Genomic DNA, 17,987 nt, shown 5'->3' with positions numbered 1-17,987 from the left:
ACTGCTGCAATCGTTTTTATCGTCCGTTCTCTCTCTCTCTCTCTCAATCTGTCTGGCTCGTTCGCCTTTTTCGACCAGGATTTTTTTTCTTTTCTCTCCTTGGTTCAGCGCCGCGAAAGTTCTCCCCGAATCGAGTCTTCTCACGTCCTCTCCTCTACACCCTCTAGCGTACGTGTTTTATCTCACCGTAAAGGTCGCATACGCTCTTCGATTCAATAACATCCTAAGGTACGTCACGGCATATACCGGAAAAGATCAATTGATTCCGTAGTGTGATGTAGTGCGGCTTCCGTCGATTCCGTCTGATTTTTTTATTTTTCATCGTTGACATCCAAGCGAATATTGCGTAGTATAACTGAAAAATCATATCCTCAAATCATTTATCCCACAATAAATTACTAAATGTAAAAAAAAAAAAATGTTCGAACAAAACAGAAAGAAATTTGTATCTCTTATTGAAATAGATTTCGTTTATTTTTTGTGGATGTTGTTATACGATTATGATATGTATTGTAGTACACAGTAATTATAGATAATTATAATATTTGCGTTATGACTTTACATTTGTATTATTTGTTTCCATTCGTACTAATTATCTATTAAAATATACTTATGCGAGTAAAAGAAAAAGATACCTAAAATTTCGATTCTTAATGAAATTCATATAATTATCTAATTCACGGTCATCCTAGTGAATAAATATAATTATTATAAAATGATGAAATTTTCCTCTTTATCTCATTTTCAATCTCACATATTTTATCGTATTACATAGAACTATTCGAAGCGTTTAGATTTTCAGCGGTGAAATACTATCATGGTATATAATAGCTATAAATATATATATATATGCATTATACGTTTACTACTGCAACGAGCTTTCGGGTCGACTATTGATTATAGTCTCTCTGTCTATATATATAATGTGTATAGACGCGTTGGTCATATTTGATTTTCGCATCGTGTTTAAATGATTCTATCGATTCAACACGATCAAAACTGATTCTTGTCGTTCCGAATACCTATAAAATCACGTACGAGTGCAAAACTTCAAGAATATTCATAATGCACATATGTATAACGCAATAGGTAATACGTACCTACCTAAATTATATTATAAAGTCGTGTGCGACACTCGACACATGCACGCCGTTTTGCGAACATTCCGTTGTTCGCATACGATCAATAAAAATTAGTATATTTTAGTTTTTAGTATATATGTAAGTAGCTGACGTTTATTGTTAGATCGAACGTGTTCGGCTTCGTGAGCATAATACCATTGATTTTATAATATACAGATACGCCATCCTACTTTTAAAATTTATGGCGGATGAACTAGACTGGAATTGAAAAAAATTAAACAATAATATAATTCGAATAGTGAAAACCCGTTTTTGTCAAGTTGATTGCTAACGATTACAGCGAAGTATAACCTGCCGATACTACTTACCACGGTTATCTTACTCGGCATCTTTCACGGTGACAACCATAGAGTAATATAATATAACTTTAATGACTTTTTAATGACTTAACCTATTGTACCATAGTAAATGCAATCTAAAATAACTATATGCATATGATAATAAGTATAATTACTGTATAAATACAATAATAATATTATTGTACTGTAAAGATTTATTGATAAGTGAGTAAATCGTGATAATAAGTAAATAGTAGTATCACAGATTACATGAATACTCGTATAATCTGTGATAGTATTATAATTTTCGACATTTACGATATATTATATACCTATTAGTAATTACTATTTTTTTTAAAAAAAATTACAATTATTTTTGTATTTATTTAACTATATATTAATATTTAAATATTAATTATGTGTTTTTAAATGTATTTTATTTTGTTGATTGATAGTTTAGTATTATTTATAATAAATAATAAGTAAATTATAGGTTCGTTCAGCGTACCTGACTTATTATTATTTCATATTAAAACGAGAAACTTTGCGTTCACATCTATGAATTGCACCTAGTTTATGAGATTTGTATGTAAGATTTTCTGTGGTTTTTAAATAATGTTTATATTGTGAGTAATAATAATTGAAAATATTATCAATTGTTGTATTAATTATTGTTTAAAAAAAACTCTCTTAAATAAAATAACAAATCTCATACGCTAGTATATTAAAATCAATTAAATAAATCTAAAAAATACAATAGTTATATTATTATTGTATTTATATGGTAATTATACATAATATCTAGCCATATTGGAGCGCATTTACTACGGTACAATTATTAACGTCTTTAAAAGCGGTCACTCTGATGGGAGGCAGTTAGCCTTTCAACTTGATTATAAAATGCCTTCTCTATATTACTCTACGGTTACAACCGAGATTTTAACCATAATATAGCGTACTTATATGTTATCAAATCAATGATGATTCCAAACATGTACCGCGTCAAAAATAGTTTTTACCGACTTCTCGAAACACCCGTATGCACACAAATTATTATTATTGCGTACGTACACCACCCCGCGCTCCACAACAATATATATGATATTATGTTTTACGTTTTTTTTTATTTTTTTGCGAAAACGACTCGATTTATAATAATCTCTCTCCGGAGACTTTTGCAAAACAATCGGGTTCCGCGCGTACGCGTGTGTTCGTATCGCATATACACATGTATACTCGTATGATGCAGTGTTGCTACGTGTAATATTATAACCTATACGCATTGTGCACCACAAATACATACGTATTACGCTCGTATATATGCCGGGGCGTATGTGTTTTCTGCCCGCGTTAAGCCCCGGGGGAAACCTTTACCGGCACATTCTGAAGTGGCTCTTGGTTTGGGATTCAAACAACGGCATTCGCCGCAGTTATACTTCGTGTGCATAATGCATATATATATATATATTTAAGTGTGCCAGTCGCGGTAGATTGATTTTGTTCTTTTTGTTTCATTTTTTCTGTACATTAAATTTAATTCCCCGCGACCATAAAAGCGTGCGTATACGTATGCACGGGTATAAAGGTACGTTTATATGTACGACTTTACGTGCAGTCCGACACTACCCTACGGATGTGCGTAACAGTGTTCGCGCATAACAAAGTTAATTTCTAACCGGCAGCGCGTGTTGCGAAGGCGGCGGGACACCTCTTATTATTGCGTATGCGTATGGGAATTTAATCTTTATCCCGTTGCGGAACACGGGACTTTTAAAACTTTATAAGCGCCGTTCGAATAAATTCAAACGTCGTAAAATTGCACTCACGCGGAATGTACTTTTTTACTGTTTCCCGTGCGTAACTACATTAAATGTCGCCGGACATTGACGGCTGCGAATAATAAAGCCCACGTAGGTACAGCTGGCGTCGGGGGTCGCGGACTCGACTTTTTAGCTTGCGACCGAAATTAACGCGAGCACTTAAACACGGTAACCACCAGGTTTTATAGCGGCGATTATTATTTACGGTGACTTCGGTTAAACGCCCTTTAAACGGCTGTATTCTGCATTCGCTCCGCGCAGCTTCGGTTACCGCGTTTAACGGAACGCAAAACGAAATGCAAAACGGTTTTGCGGAGGACGGAACAACCTTCCGTCAAATGTGTCACCGCGATGCGTTCGGACGTCTTGAAAAGTCCGGCCAAACGACGGCCGCGGTACGTGCGTTACGACTGCCCCGTCGAAACGTCACAAGGTTTAACTTGCGCTCGGTGCACGGTTAAACGGCTGGAGCAATCGTTTCGGGTGCTGATAATAGCGCGAGTGTTCCGTCGTATGTTTTTTTTTTTTTTATATTTTTTTTCTTTTAGTTTCCGCCGCTTTTCTCACTTCCCGTCCGGGCACGACGACCGTGCGTCGTTCTCGTTTTTATTGTCCATCTCTTCGCGCCGATAATGCGTCCACGTACACCGGATTTGCTCCGAGCGCGGACGTGTGGGGCGCGGTGGCGGCGGCGGCGGCGGCGGCCGATCGAACGGTGGTCGCGACGGCGGGGCTGGTTTCGTGTGGGGGGGGGGGGTCGCTGCAGCGCGCGGTAGCGATAATAGAAACCTCGGTTTGATGCAGTGATTGGCCCGTGCGTCGGCTCCGCCCATTCCGGCTAGCGGTTCGCGACGAACGTGCGCGCACGCACGCACAGGACCACCGAAATCGCGCGGGCGTGCATACGGCTTGCGCTTCAGCGTCGGCCGGTCGGGGTAGGGCCGCGCGACGTGTGGCCGGGCGGGGAGAGGTGCGCTTACGTACACGGACGCCAGTGCGGTGCGTGCGTGTACGGCTACTACACCGTAACCGTGGTAACGGGTTTTAGCACGGCCGCCGTCGAAGAGAACTTCATTAGAGGCCGCGGCGTACACGTATCTTCACGCGTGTGTGTGGTACTACCGTTCAATCACGCCGCCGCGACGTCGGGGCGCGAAAATCCCCGGGCCGCCCGTCGAATATCGTATGACGTAGGTACGCGCAGAGGTGGAACTAGAGATTTTTTTGCCCGGGGTCAATGTTAAAATTACGCCCTATTATAGACCAATAATCAAATACATTTTTCAAATAATTTGTATACAATCTTCTGACTTTGCGAGCCTTATCGTTATCCGCTGACGTCTTACGCGTACGGTCCCCGGTGATACGCCCGTTCCCTGTGGCGCTCGAATCGAATAATTCAAACTGTTGCTGGACAGTTTTTTTCATCACGCCCACCCTGCGGTTAGGTTGTTTAATATTTCATTAAACTTTTTAGACTTTTCAGTGTTGTTTATAAGCTATGAATAAGACTTCCAACTAATTGGTCACACCAAAAAGTCGTAACAAATTGTAGTTTAACTATACAAATATGTGTGCACAAAAATTCAGAAACGTTGGTGTATGGTCAATTTCGTAATATGATCTTACAGACATCATAATTGTTTAATCTATTGCAATGAATCACAAGCACAGATTTTATGTATTTCGGTAAATTATATTCAAGACTACTTCGAATCGCAATTGATTTATATCAATAATCCTACACAAAATACAGTCTTTTATCATTTTTATTATTACTTATGAAACTGTAATTTCATACGATTTTTAACTTATATACGTGTACGTTATAAAACACCTGCCGTAAAATTCAAAATTTACAGTTATTATAAATTCAAGTGATTTTTTTCAAACATAAAAGATTTATATCTACGAGTACATAAAACTAAAAAAAATAAGTGCATTATAAATTCAAAACTTTTTTTGATTGATATTGTCCAATAACATATTTTTATTGGTATATTTTTTGAAATATACGACCGTAATTTACATTACTGTATTTGTTGTATAAGTCATAAAACTAAATCCGATACTTATATTGGTTCATTTTCATGGGATTTACGTATTATAGGTACCAATAAAACTTTTGTTTTATTGTACAAATTTTCGATGAAAAAATATTTCCCTAGAAAAATGTCTTCAAAAAAGTTTATTCATTAATAATTAATATTAATATTTATCTATTATTGATAACACTTTCGCGAACGTGACTGCTAGACTTCGCCGTAATCATATTAAGTTAACTTGACAAAATCAGGTTTTCAGCAATCTAATTATTTTAATGGTTGCTGTTTTTATTATCGGAATCAATTTTAAAAAGTTGAAATCAAAACTTCATTTCTGTTATTATAGTTGGTAACCTAAGCCAAGACGTTTGAACCGCAAGTATCATATGGTGTCGTGATTTAAATCTTTGAACCTAAATAGTAAACACAAATTGTCACAAATTAGAAAGTATCATATTTAGGTGGCCTTTTTCATTTGCAAAAAGAAAAGAAAAAATTAACGTTTATTTCATATAGTATTTATAAATTATACAAATACCTATGAAATAATATTTTTATTATGTCAATTATTAATATAAATCGTATATCATACGTAATTATTATTATTTTTTTTTTTTATAATGATTTGGTCTAAAGAAATTAATTTTCATTTTGTTTAATTATATTAACGACGATATACACATAAAACAATATACTGTAGCATTAGTATAGATATAATAAATATGTGTTATGGCATTGATCCAAAAACAAGGGCCGAATAAATTACAGTTTATTGAAGGTTTAACATTACATAACTTTCATCTTTTGGTCTTTTTTTGATATACCACTTTTGACATTCTTATTAAAAACGATTTTTCAAACATAATTTTTTTATAATCTCATATTATTGTTCATTTATTATTAATGTACCGTATACAACCTTCATTATTAGGTATTTTTGTAAAGAATATTAAACAACTTTAACATTGAAAAGAAGCGATGCAATGTATTCAACATTAGCTCAACACTGTGACTGCAGTGCATTCACATTAACTGCATTCACATTCACGAATGAAAACAATTTTCGAGGAGTTATGATATGCATAATGAATACGTGCCAAAGTACCTACCTAACCTGTAATCTATGTAAATCGTATATTATTTCACTGTTAAATATCGCGTTTGTATACGCAGCAAACCGTTATAATTACGTGTAGAGGTATATGGTAATTACATATAATTAGTAAACATCAGTGTATAGAGAGGAGGGGGGCTTGTAGCATCGTGGCTGAGTGATAAAAATGAAAATCAAAACAAAATGCTATCTCGCACCCACCCGACAAAATTATGACCTCAGAAATAGAAACTTTTTAATCCCAATGAAAAATATAAAATTATACGTAACATACAGCGAAAACGTATAAAACAATTTAATAACGTCACCATGACTGCAGATGCATTGACCGTGTGCAAAATGTATTAACAACTACGTATTATATAAAATCAAACTGCCGTCTTGCAGTTACATGTTGAACCTCTGCACTGTTCATTCACGATTAATCGTACACTAACATTACGCCGAAGTAAAAGTTATTCGCATTCCTTCTATACAACAAATCGCAGTTCTTCGAGGGCAGATCTGTTAAATTATGATATTATTAAATATTTATGGTTAATGTGATATCAGCTGAAGATAACGTGTGTGCGAGAAAATTAGAACACAATTTTTATTAAAAATACGAAAAGCTTGAATTGATACCGAGTTTTGAACACGGTACCATCACTAGTAGTAGTGCCCAACCCGCAGCCCGCGAAGGTATTCAATGTGGCCCGTTACAATTTTTTTTTTACCATAAATAAAACAAAATATTTAAAAAAAATAAAACTACTCGTATTAAAAATTACGATTTTTTTTTTTTAAATTTATTAATTTAATTTTTGAACATTTTCAAATAGAAATTTCACGATATAACCCGAACACTTGAAAGAGCGTATTGATAAAAAATAATGTGCAACTACAGCGTGCACCTCAATCTACTCGTATTATCTTTTCAGTAGTCGATAAAATATTTGAAAACAAATTCAATACGTACCAGGTTACATTGCACCTAAATGTATACTGCACACCTACTGTGTGTATCAAAATAACATTATCAGATTAATACTGATATTATTCGTACTTACTTTTATATTTGGTGGCCCGCTCTAAGATAATTGTTTACCAAAGTGACCCACCGAGGAAAAAAGGTTGGACATCTACTATATGTATATATAGTATTTTGTCACGTACTATTAGACCCGACTCGGCTGGATATCGCTCGTTGTCGGTTACGGTTTTTGCCAGTTGTCTCCCGTTACCCGTTTCCCTTCTAAGGCAAAGAACTTGGCTCCAAAAATTATCACTACGACACGGTCGGATTTTAAGTAATAAATCTTTCTTCGTAATATTAAATTTAATTATTAACTTCTTAATTAGTTTCTAGCGCGTTGATTTCTTCATTGCCTTTATTTTTATTATAAATCGGCAATACGCCAACTGAAAACCGCGAGATATTACTTCACGATTAGTCCGATAATGTCGTGCGCGAAGTAAAAAATGAAATAGGTTCATTAAATTACAAAACAAAACAATTATTAACGAGTGTGTTGGTTCGATTCGGATGTTTCCAAAAATACGTAATTTCACTAGTGCAACATTAACCGGACAATTGTTACGACACCTAGTTGTTTTCGTAGGCTAAGACGACCTTGAGCGTTGAGTCCGCGTCGTCGATATACCGTATCGTCCGCAGGGCTGTTACATTAGCTCGTGCAGTTCGTTGTGTACACACAGGGTCACGAACGGAATGAATTTACAATCGTAAACGTGTCGTCGTGCGAGCCGACCGGGCCAACATTTCTAAACACTAGTTTAGTGCATTTCGCGCGATATACGCGTAGAAAAAAAAAAAAAAAAAAAAGGATGAAAAAAAGAAAAAGCGTAACCTTGTTTGGATTTGGTGTTTTGCAGGCGAGAAACCGCACAAATGTCAGGTGTGCGGCAAGGCGTTCAGCCAGTCGTCCAACCTGATCACGCACAGCCGGAAGCACACCGGGTACAAACCGTTCGCGTGCGACCTGTGCGGCCGGGCCTTCCAGCGCAAAGTCGACCTGCGCAGGCACAAGGAAACGCAACACACCGATTTCCGGTCCGGAAGTCTCACGTAAAGGGCGGACCAGACGACGGCGACGACGACACCGCCGCCGCGGAACGTTGTCGCGCGAACCACCGCTGCAAACCGCTGCCCCGCAAGTCTTATCCGTTTTCCTCCGGTACCGTTACAACGATACGCATCAGCCGCGCGTGTAAATGTACAAATCATCATTATCATTATTATTATTATTATTATTATTATTATTACTATTATTATTATCATTATCATTATTATTATTATTATTATTATTATTATTATTATTATTGTGTACATGACGTGCATAACGTGTACGCTATTGTTTTCTTCTTTCTATTCTACCGTTTTGTTTCAACAACGTTCGAACGTTTTCGGTCCGCCGTCGAAATGATTCGGTGACGAGAATCCGTAATACCGTTGTTAAATAATATCTGTCTCCGATGTGCATTCGTAATCCTAATCAACGCCGTACGTCGGTGACCGTGTCTCGCGCGTACGCACATAGGTTACACTTATTAACCGTACACGTCTTAAATAACTATAATTAATGTTCTGTGTTTACATTTATATATACATACATCGTATAGTACATATTTTATTATACGAACGTGCTTTTAATAAGATTATTATAATACGTAGCTGTGTTCTTGTTTTCGTACAACACGTGTCCTTATTATTTATTTACGTAATTATCATTACTATTATTATTTACTATTTTTTTTTTTTTTTTTACCCTAAATAGTTACCTGTATTGTCTAAAATATGCTTATCGTACGGATAATTTTTAAACGTATTGTCAAAACTATAATGTACCTATTTCGTTTTATGTTTACGTATATGATTGAAGACATTTTTGTTTTGTTGAATAAACAAACTATCATTTTAACATAATTTCGTTGTCATTTAAAAAACGTAAACATTGATTATTGTATTATTGTTAAAATTAAACAAAAAAAAAACAGTTTTACCTTTCTTCGTTCACCAGCAGTTTTATAATTATAATAATATAACATATAATGTAGGATTATTATTATTAACATTATTATATCAATTATTATGTAAAATTAAACTTATACAAACATGATTTTAAAAAAATACTTAAAAGTAGTAGAGCAGAAAAATTCAATTTTAAAAGATATTTACAGTGAACATAATTCTAGATATTGGAAATTTGGTAACATAATTTGTAGGTTGAGTTTTTAAACAAAAAATAATAATCAATATTGTGTTAGCTTTTAAACCTATATTATATGGAGACCAGATAACAGAGCCGTAATCTAGAATTGAACACTCTATGGAACAATAAATTAAAATAAATATATTTATATTGTTAAAGTCAACACAAATACACTGAATGCACTAAAATAGTTTCAAGGCTTTATTTTTAGTGTGATAAATATGTGGTATAAATGTTGGTTTCGGATCAAAGAGCACACTTAAATTTTTAATAACATCAGTTTTTCTGGGTAAGGATTCATCATTAATATTACAATCAAATAAATTACTTAAGTTAGATTGAGAGAAAGTCATTACTTGACATTTATAAATATTAAATGCGACAAAATTGTTTTTGCATCATTTAAAAAGTAAATTTAAGTCAGATTGTAATAATCTAGCATCATAAATACAATTAACTACTCCACAAAGTTTTATGCCATCAGTAAACATAAGCTTAGAGCAGTTTTGTAAAATAATATAATGGTAAATATAATAGGGGTGCATCGTGCATAATATAAACGCTGATTATTCAACAAAGCATTATTTATTTGTTTAAGTTAAATACGTAGGAATATTTTTTCAATTTCTATGATAAGTTATTTTAGTTTTTTTTGGCGACTACAAAGCAACGTGGGCTACACAAAAATCTGATAATGATAATAGTAGCCTCTCTCCTACATTTTTAAATTTTATTCTTTTTAAAAGTCAGGAGATGCACCTCCGTGCATCCCACCTCCAATGGTACCTATTTTTGAGTGTCAAATGCTATGGCTGTAGATATGTGGCGTTGACATCGTTTAAACATGTAGACTTAATATTATATTCATACGAGCATTTTATTCGTATAGAAACAACTGGTTAAATCGATTGCTTCAATAAAAACTATAGGTATGTAAGTTAGGGTGATCAAACGTCCCGTTTAAAACGGGATTGTCCCTTTTTTTGATCATCATGTCCCATTGTCCCGACCAACTACGAGTGGGACGCTTTTTATCCCGTTTTTAAAAAATTGTCCCGTTTTAATCCCGTTATTTCCATATTATTTATTATATAATATATTAATGCTTGTAAATAAAATATCTAAATATGTTTAATCATTGAAAACCTTGATAAAAAAAAGATATACAGCAAAAATAATTTTATGGAAAACGTTGATGATTTTTTTAGTGTATTCTTATCTTTTGTAGAAAAATGGAGTTGTAATTTTGAATCGTTCAAAAATTTTCGTTGAACTCAATTATTACATATTGCTGTTTGGGTAGACCTTTAAGAAAATATTTAATATTTATTTAAAAATAAAAAACTTAACCAGGATTTTCATGTGGATGAGGACAAGTTATTTAATGAATATAATCATGTAGTTCATGTGATATAAGTTAAAATTGTAGAATGGAAAAATTTTTCAAAAAATATCACAGAAAAATAGTGTGATGTATTTAAAACACTAGAAAAAAATTATATTTCTTTCAACAACTTCTTAACAATTATTGAATACTTATTGGTTATTCTTGGAAAAAAAATGCATCTGTAGAAAGAATTTTTCAATAACAAATGTATTGAAGACAGATGTAAAAAACCGTTATAATGTCGAAACCCTTAGATTGATAATAATTACAAAACAACACTTTAAAAACTTAACTTGTTCACAATTTAATGAATTTCTTTTGAAATAACCAAAATTGTTAAATTCAATACGTTCTTCCGAAAAGTACGAGAAAGCAGTGGAAAGCGTAAAAGGCTTACAAAATTCATAAGTAATTGAGATAGCTAATAGTGTATAATTTTCCTAATTCTCGTTAAAAAAATGTAAGAGTAACTATATGTAACCAGTGGCGCACACCTCATGGGTCAAGGGGGTCGGTTGATCCTCCGAAAAAAAATTGGGCGATTAAAAATATTTGCAATTTTCTTGGTTTTATTTCAATTTTGAACATGTGACACTCTATTGGACTTTGGCTCATGCCTTAAGTGCTAAGTTCCACTACCTTAAGCTCCAAAATTACCTTCATTGGAGTTGCTTTGATAATGTTTATGAGTAATGGGTGGGTGGTCGACATTAAAAAGTATCATAAAAATATGTTTAAAAACAAATAATTGTCGCTTAGCTGATAAATTAAACACAATTAAATTTTAATTTAAACCTTATTGTTGATCTCAAGAATTTTAAATTATATAAAATGAAGATAATAATCTTACCTAATAATTAATTTGCATAATTTTTATTAAAACAATCAATGCATGTATACATTTTACATGTTGAACAAAGCGTATTTACCTTTTTGGTTTCAAGTGCAATTGACTTTGAACCTAAAGTTGTGGTTTTATGTGAGTAACAGTGTAAGCATCTTTTTCTAATTTTCCTGTTCCTATTGTCGCTTTCAACAGATTTTTTCAAAAACATGTTTGAATCTTTTACGTTTATTATTTGAATTAGACGGCTCTTCAGATATGTTGGTTAATTGGTCTAATCCTAACAGTTCATCTACTAACATTTCTCGAAGTTTTTTAATGGACATTTTTTCGTTTGGAAGTTTCTTCATATTATACACAATAAAATCATTGATCACCGATGTACCTAATACAATTTAAGTGGCCACTTTATGGTACCATCGTATTGACTTACCTATCGGAGAACTATAACTTGATAGTTGATAGGATAAGTTTATCCCTGCCTTTCAAGAGTTGTAGTCTATAATTATTTGTGGTTTTAAAATCGGTTCATCATTTCGATTCTTTCTGTTTGTATCGATAATTTCAATACCGTGTTTGCAATGGCGGATCTACGGGGGTGGATATGGGGGATAGATCCCCCCCCCCCGTGAGAGTTTAAAAAATTTTTTTGCAACCAATTCAATTTTTGCATGCACAATTTGAATAAAAACAATTTTTTTATTATTTCGTTTTCATTATTTTGTAACCAAGAAGGATACACTAGTATACATTAGCATCTAAATTCATATCAGATTACGGATATGTATACCTCATAATTATATCATGGCCCGGGATACAGCCATAGAGTAAATGGCACAGTCGTCAAAAAAATTAAATTTTGTTTTGTAAATTTAGTAGAATAAAGCTTATAATACCTATACTTATTATATACAAAAATATTTTATATGCCTCCCCTCCATTATAAAATCCTAGATCCACCACTGCGTATTTGGTAGACAAAATGGCAACATCTCGTTTGTCGTGCCATTTCTCATGTTTGTATATGTTTGTAGTATGTTTGTCGTTTGGTCGCCGGCGGGCATATGACGCCAGAAGTAAAATCATATTATCACCACGCCACATGGTCGCCGAAAACCATACAAAGTTATAACAATATTTAAAATTAGAACGTATCGCTGATAATTTTACTCTAGGAATCAATTTAATAGCTCTAGTAGAACCAAATATATAAATACATACAAATTAATAATAACTTGTGAAAACACACTTGGCGTATCAATAAATGACCGCCGTTTGACCGTCGGCGGTCAAACGGATACACGGCAGCTAACGTGTTAAAGTAAGTTAATAAATACCATCAAAAATACGTAGGTTACCTACCTACTTACCTACCTAACCTAACCTACTTGTGTAGCGATGATGGAAAACTTGCAAAAAAACGTACATTTTGTATAAATATTTTTGTATTTTACTATGCGTATTTCTCAAAAGCGGATAAACCGTCGTAACGCACGTACGGAGTACGTCGATGCGAAAACTATATTGTATAATATAAACGAATTTTTTAATAAACTTAAACGCGTCGAATATATTTTTATTTCCTTTTTATTAGGCGCATACCCAGGGATTTTATCCCCGTAGCCCTCGCCCGCCTTTTCAATCATTTTATATTTTCCTATAATATAAAAGGCACCCCAGCACGGATACGTGCAAGTTTTCCGTCGAAAGGTTTTCCTCTCCGTCGAATATATGCGCGATTTTTCCCTTGCTTTTGAATGCGAACGGTCTTTGCTGACATATTTTTTTTTTTTTTTTATTCGCTCGATTTTGCTTCCGCGCGCACAGCATACGGTGCGGACAATCCCGCAGAGAAATGTTTCACCCCTGCCCACACCCTCTGGCCCGACATTTCTCGTTTTCTCTCTCTCTCTCTCTCACACACACACACTGAGTACATATGTATGTGTACAACATGTTCGAACGTTATGCTGCGCGAGATGAATTCGAAATCAATAACGCGTGATATGTATGTATACTATATATACTCGTATATATTCGTCGTTGTTTTCAACGGGTAAATGTGTAGGTATGAGCAGTGTGGGCGTGTAAGTATTTGATTGCGTTTGAAATAAAGCGCTCGCACGCACACACACGCACAAGTATATGTATGGGATTGAAGAATATATATATATATATATAAACAATGGTACCAGACAACAATGCTAATAATATCGATTGTATAGCGTTTAGAATCAGTCGACGTGTGTTCATCGATTCGAAAACATTTGCGAACACCACACCATACCGAACGGCTTTCGTGGTAAATTTATGTTTTCTGGCTAAAAACCAACGCATCCTATTCGTACGGTGTTCTCGGTTTTTAAAAGGAACGTACGATAAGCACGTACGAGTAGAAGATACCTCGGACACGTGTTCATAAATGATCGTTGCGGAGACCACGGTAGAATCTCATCCGGAACAGCGGTGATATCGCGGTATTAATAACACCGAGTTATTCTCGTAACGACGAGAAAATACTGCGATACGTGTTCAGCGCATATATATTATATTCGTGCGCCCATTCCAAGGGTCGTAGAGAAATAATAATGACCGCCTGTATCAGCTCTCTGCATTTAAGAAATCATGCCATCATCGCACCCGATGCGATCCCCGAAACATGTTTGTGGCCAAGATTAGAAGGGTATTCATTTTTTCGAGTATACGAGTGTGGAGCATCCCTAAAGATTTTCGACGCCTGTGCCGGACGAAATTCTGCAGAGCTTGCATACCAAATCAATCTCGGAACTTCACAACATATTGTTTTCGCCCAAACGATACGTATAATATTATAACTCACTGCGATTTGTATAACATAACTGATTTTAAACAGTACACACAATATGTGTGAAACAATAATAGTACAAAACGATTAAAACATTTCACGAATTAATTCCAGTGTGAATATACTATTATAGTCGTACATACTTACTCGATAAATATTAATAGATCTATAAAGATTATTTTCCAAGTGCTGTAATCTGCATGGTTCACGATATTGGGAAACAAAATAATTGATAATTTAAACGTAACGTTTTTCACATTAAATTTCAATTTTAAGAAAAGAACATTGATATATAATAAGCAGGGTTCGGATTTAATAGCACCGAAAATACTAAAATATGCGCTATAATATGACCAAAAAAACCTTAAAATATGCTCTATAAATAAGCCCTAAAAACAACAAAAATAGCAAAAAAAAAATAAAAAATGTAAGTCAAAATTGTATGAAATGTATTATATTACTTTATGAAGTAATACATTTATAAAAAAAACTAAAACGACCATCTTCTGTTAACAATTCCAAAAAACTTATATGTGGTACGTCTTGTATACCTGTTTTACTTTGAATGATGACATTGTTTGTATGTAACTGTTTCTCCGTATTTAAGTGTTGAGTAACATTACATTTTTTGTCACTATTAACTTTACATTCACACAATTTGTAAAATAGAATACTTGCGTCAATCGTAAAATCATTGCCATCAAACTCAGACACAAAATATCTAAGTCTCGAATAGTTCGATGTTTTAACTTTCGGAATTTTACGTTAAGTATCGAAACAGAAAAAACAAATAATACACAATCGAGTAATAAACGAATATGAAACTAAATCAAATAATACGGAGAACTGACACTGAAAGCATGAAATACGTACAATAGACGACAATATATTGTAGAACAATAATAAAATAAAAATAAATAAAACAGATAAGAGAGCATAAATGTATAAATATATTCGATATCGCCAGGTTACTTAAAAATAGATTCTAGTAATATGTTAAATAGTAAAATACCATATTATTTATCAATTATCAATTTGAAACGAAAATGTGAAAATTTTTGGATCACCTAAATGAATACTATTTTTTCATTCAATATAAACGAGATTTATGAAAAATACAAAATAAAGCATTAAATCATGTATATTAGTAAAAAATATCGCTAAAACTTCAAAAATAGCATTAAAAATCTAAAATACTTCAAATATGCAAAAAATAGCAAAATAAAATTTCTAATTTGGAATCTATGGTTAATAACACAAATGAATAGCTCACTCTGTTATCTTTACCTATATCCTATAATAAATTGCTAATACTATAAAATTCGAACTCTGATAATAAGTCTATAATACTATTCGATTACCCAGAAAAAATTCGTGAAAGTAGTGAATAATAATATATTTATATATTTGTGCATTTTAGTGAAACGCATATTGTCATTAAAATGATAATATGAAAAACGAGGCCCCGATGATAAAGTTTCTACACCTGAAGTCCGATGACGTATCGATGAAAACAGTTAATATAGATTAAAGTATTCTGGCGTTCGAAAACTTATGTTTTCGACGAACATTGCGTGCGTGGTAAAAACGATTTCCTCGTTGATTAAATTTATGAACATAAATAATATATTTATATACATTTACACTCTAAATACGTATACGCTACTTCTAGATACAGTTGAATGTATATATACATACTACAGAATACAGTTAATAATTTACTTTTAAACTGTTTTAGCGGCGCGTAATAGGTACATGCATAATCACATAGCTGACATTCAGATTTTTAATGAGCACTTTTGTAGGTACACACTCGGTCGTTTATTTATTCCGTTATTTCCCGCATTTCTTTTATGTATATATATATATATATATATATATATATATATATATATATATATGTCTACAAAGTTATCTTCGTACATAGTTTTACTTTTATGTCGAACATCTGAAAGTTTAGATACTTTTCTTTTTTTATACAATTTCATTATGTTAATTTTACGTTTCTGCATTACTTACGAACACTTTTCTAACGCTTTAAGAAAGCTTGTTAGAAACTCCGTTTTTACAACGAATTTACATTTTGTTCCGCACCAAAGTTCGTTCAACTTGCATCTTTTACTCCGTTAAACTCTTTTGGAATACATACGAGGTTGAGTTTTCACCTTGAAAGAAAAATAATACTGCCAAGGAGAATTTAAAATCTTTCGGGATACCCGTTATCAAAATTGTATAAGTGAATAATATTATTACTCCATCACTTTATACGTGATAAAAGCGCGTAATATATGTTATCTATATACACGTATATACATACTAACAAAAGTATATGTATATAGTACATACTATACATTGAGAATATATTTTATACGCGTGCAATGTTTTCTGTATGGGCTACACTACGGAATGGTCAATCAAACTGGAACGGACCTATATAAATCGACAGGTTTCCAATCATAAAGGAGATTTACGGCGGCTTAACTGGGCACGGTGAAACATTTCGCGAAAACATATACACGGACAATATCGGCACAAACGTATTTATATATATACGCGCGGACGCGTGGACAAGCGGGTGTGAACGGCGGAGGGAGTGTGTTATGTGAAACAATTGGCGCGGCTCGTCCGTTCCCCAGAGAAATCCCAGGTCGAAACAAAATCCTTGCAATAATGAGGTCTCACACAAACTGGCCGTATACGCTGCAAGCGCACACGCTCTGCACGTCTGTGTATAACATATAAATGTAGTTGAATCTTTCATCGGACCCGAAAATGCGGTAAATTCAATTTCACTTTTGTTACGGTGAAAAACCCACGGCGCGCGCACGCGTGTTCGGGATTTAAAGGATCTCCGTGGTCATCCTTTGAAGTAATTTAAATGATCTACGATGATTTTGTCCGACGACAGTTATTTCCTTCGCCCGGGCCAATTCTGACGAGTGACGCGTACTCGACGTACCGTAGCTCTGCCACCGCGGTACATTGCGAACCGCGTTTAAACCGCGCGTAACCAAACCGATGCATTATGTGCGAGTCCACTGTACGCGCTGCTGTATGTATTACGCTACCGATGACGTAGTATCTAATGAGACACGTCCCTCATACGAAAGTCCAACGCAACACGTATTTAACTAATACGATTTGGAACATTAAGGAACGCAAAGATATCATTTCACACAGCACGCTCACTCTGGTCTGGAAAATACGTTATTAGGTTAGTGTCGCATACTGTAAACTATATTGTCGTCCGAATATTTGTAAAAATTAATATGTCGAAATGTACGTATATGCGAGCGCGAAGGATACGCAAAACGACTATAG

General features: G+C 34.0%; 1 protein-coding gene across 1 annotated transcript in view; it reads left to right on the top strand.

The window, feature by feature from the left end:
* Window positions 1-9,219, top strand: part of LOC112688937 (Krueppel-like factor luna) — a 66,378-nt gene extending 57,159 nt beyond the window's left edge. Inside the window, exon 5 of the mRNA XM_025562374.1 lies at window positions 8,275-9,219. Within this exon, the coding sequence (XP_025418159.1) occupies window positions 8,275-8,471 (197 nt within the window). The 3' untranslated portion in view covers window positions 8,472-9,219. The remainder of the gene's footprint in view (window positions 1-8,274) is intronic.
* The last annotated feature ends 8,768 nt before the right edge of the window (window positions 9,220-17,987 follow it).

Source organism: Sipha flava, unplaced genomic scaffold (genome assembly GCF_003268045.1).
Source record: "Sipha flava isolate LNK unplaced genomic scaffold, YSA_version1 41_pilon_pilon, whole genome shotgun sequence".
NCBI lineage: Eukaryota > Metazoa > Arthropoda > Insecta > Hemiptera > Aphididae > Sipha > Sipha flava.
Note: the sequence above shows the minus strand (reverse complement) of the source record. Positions and strands in the feature narration are given on the sequence as shown.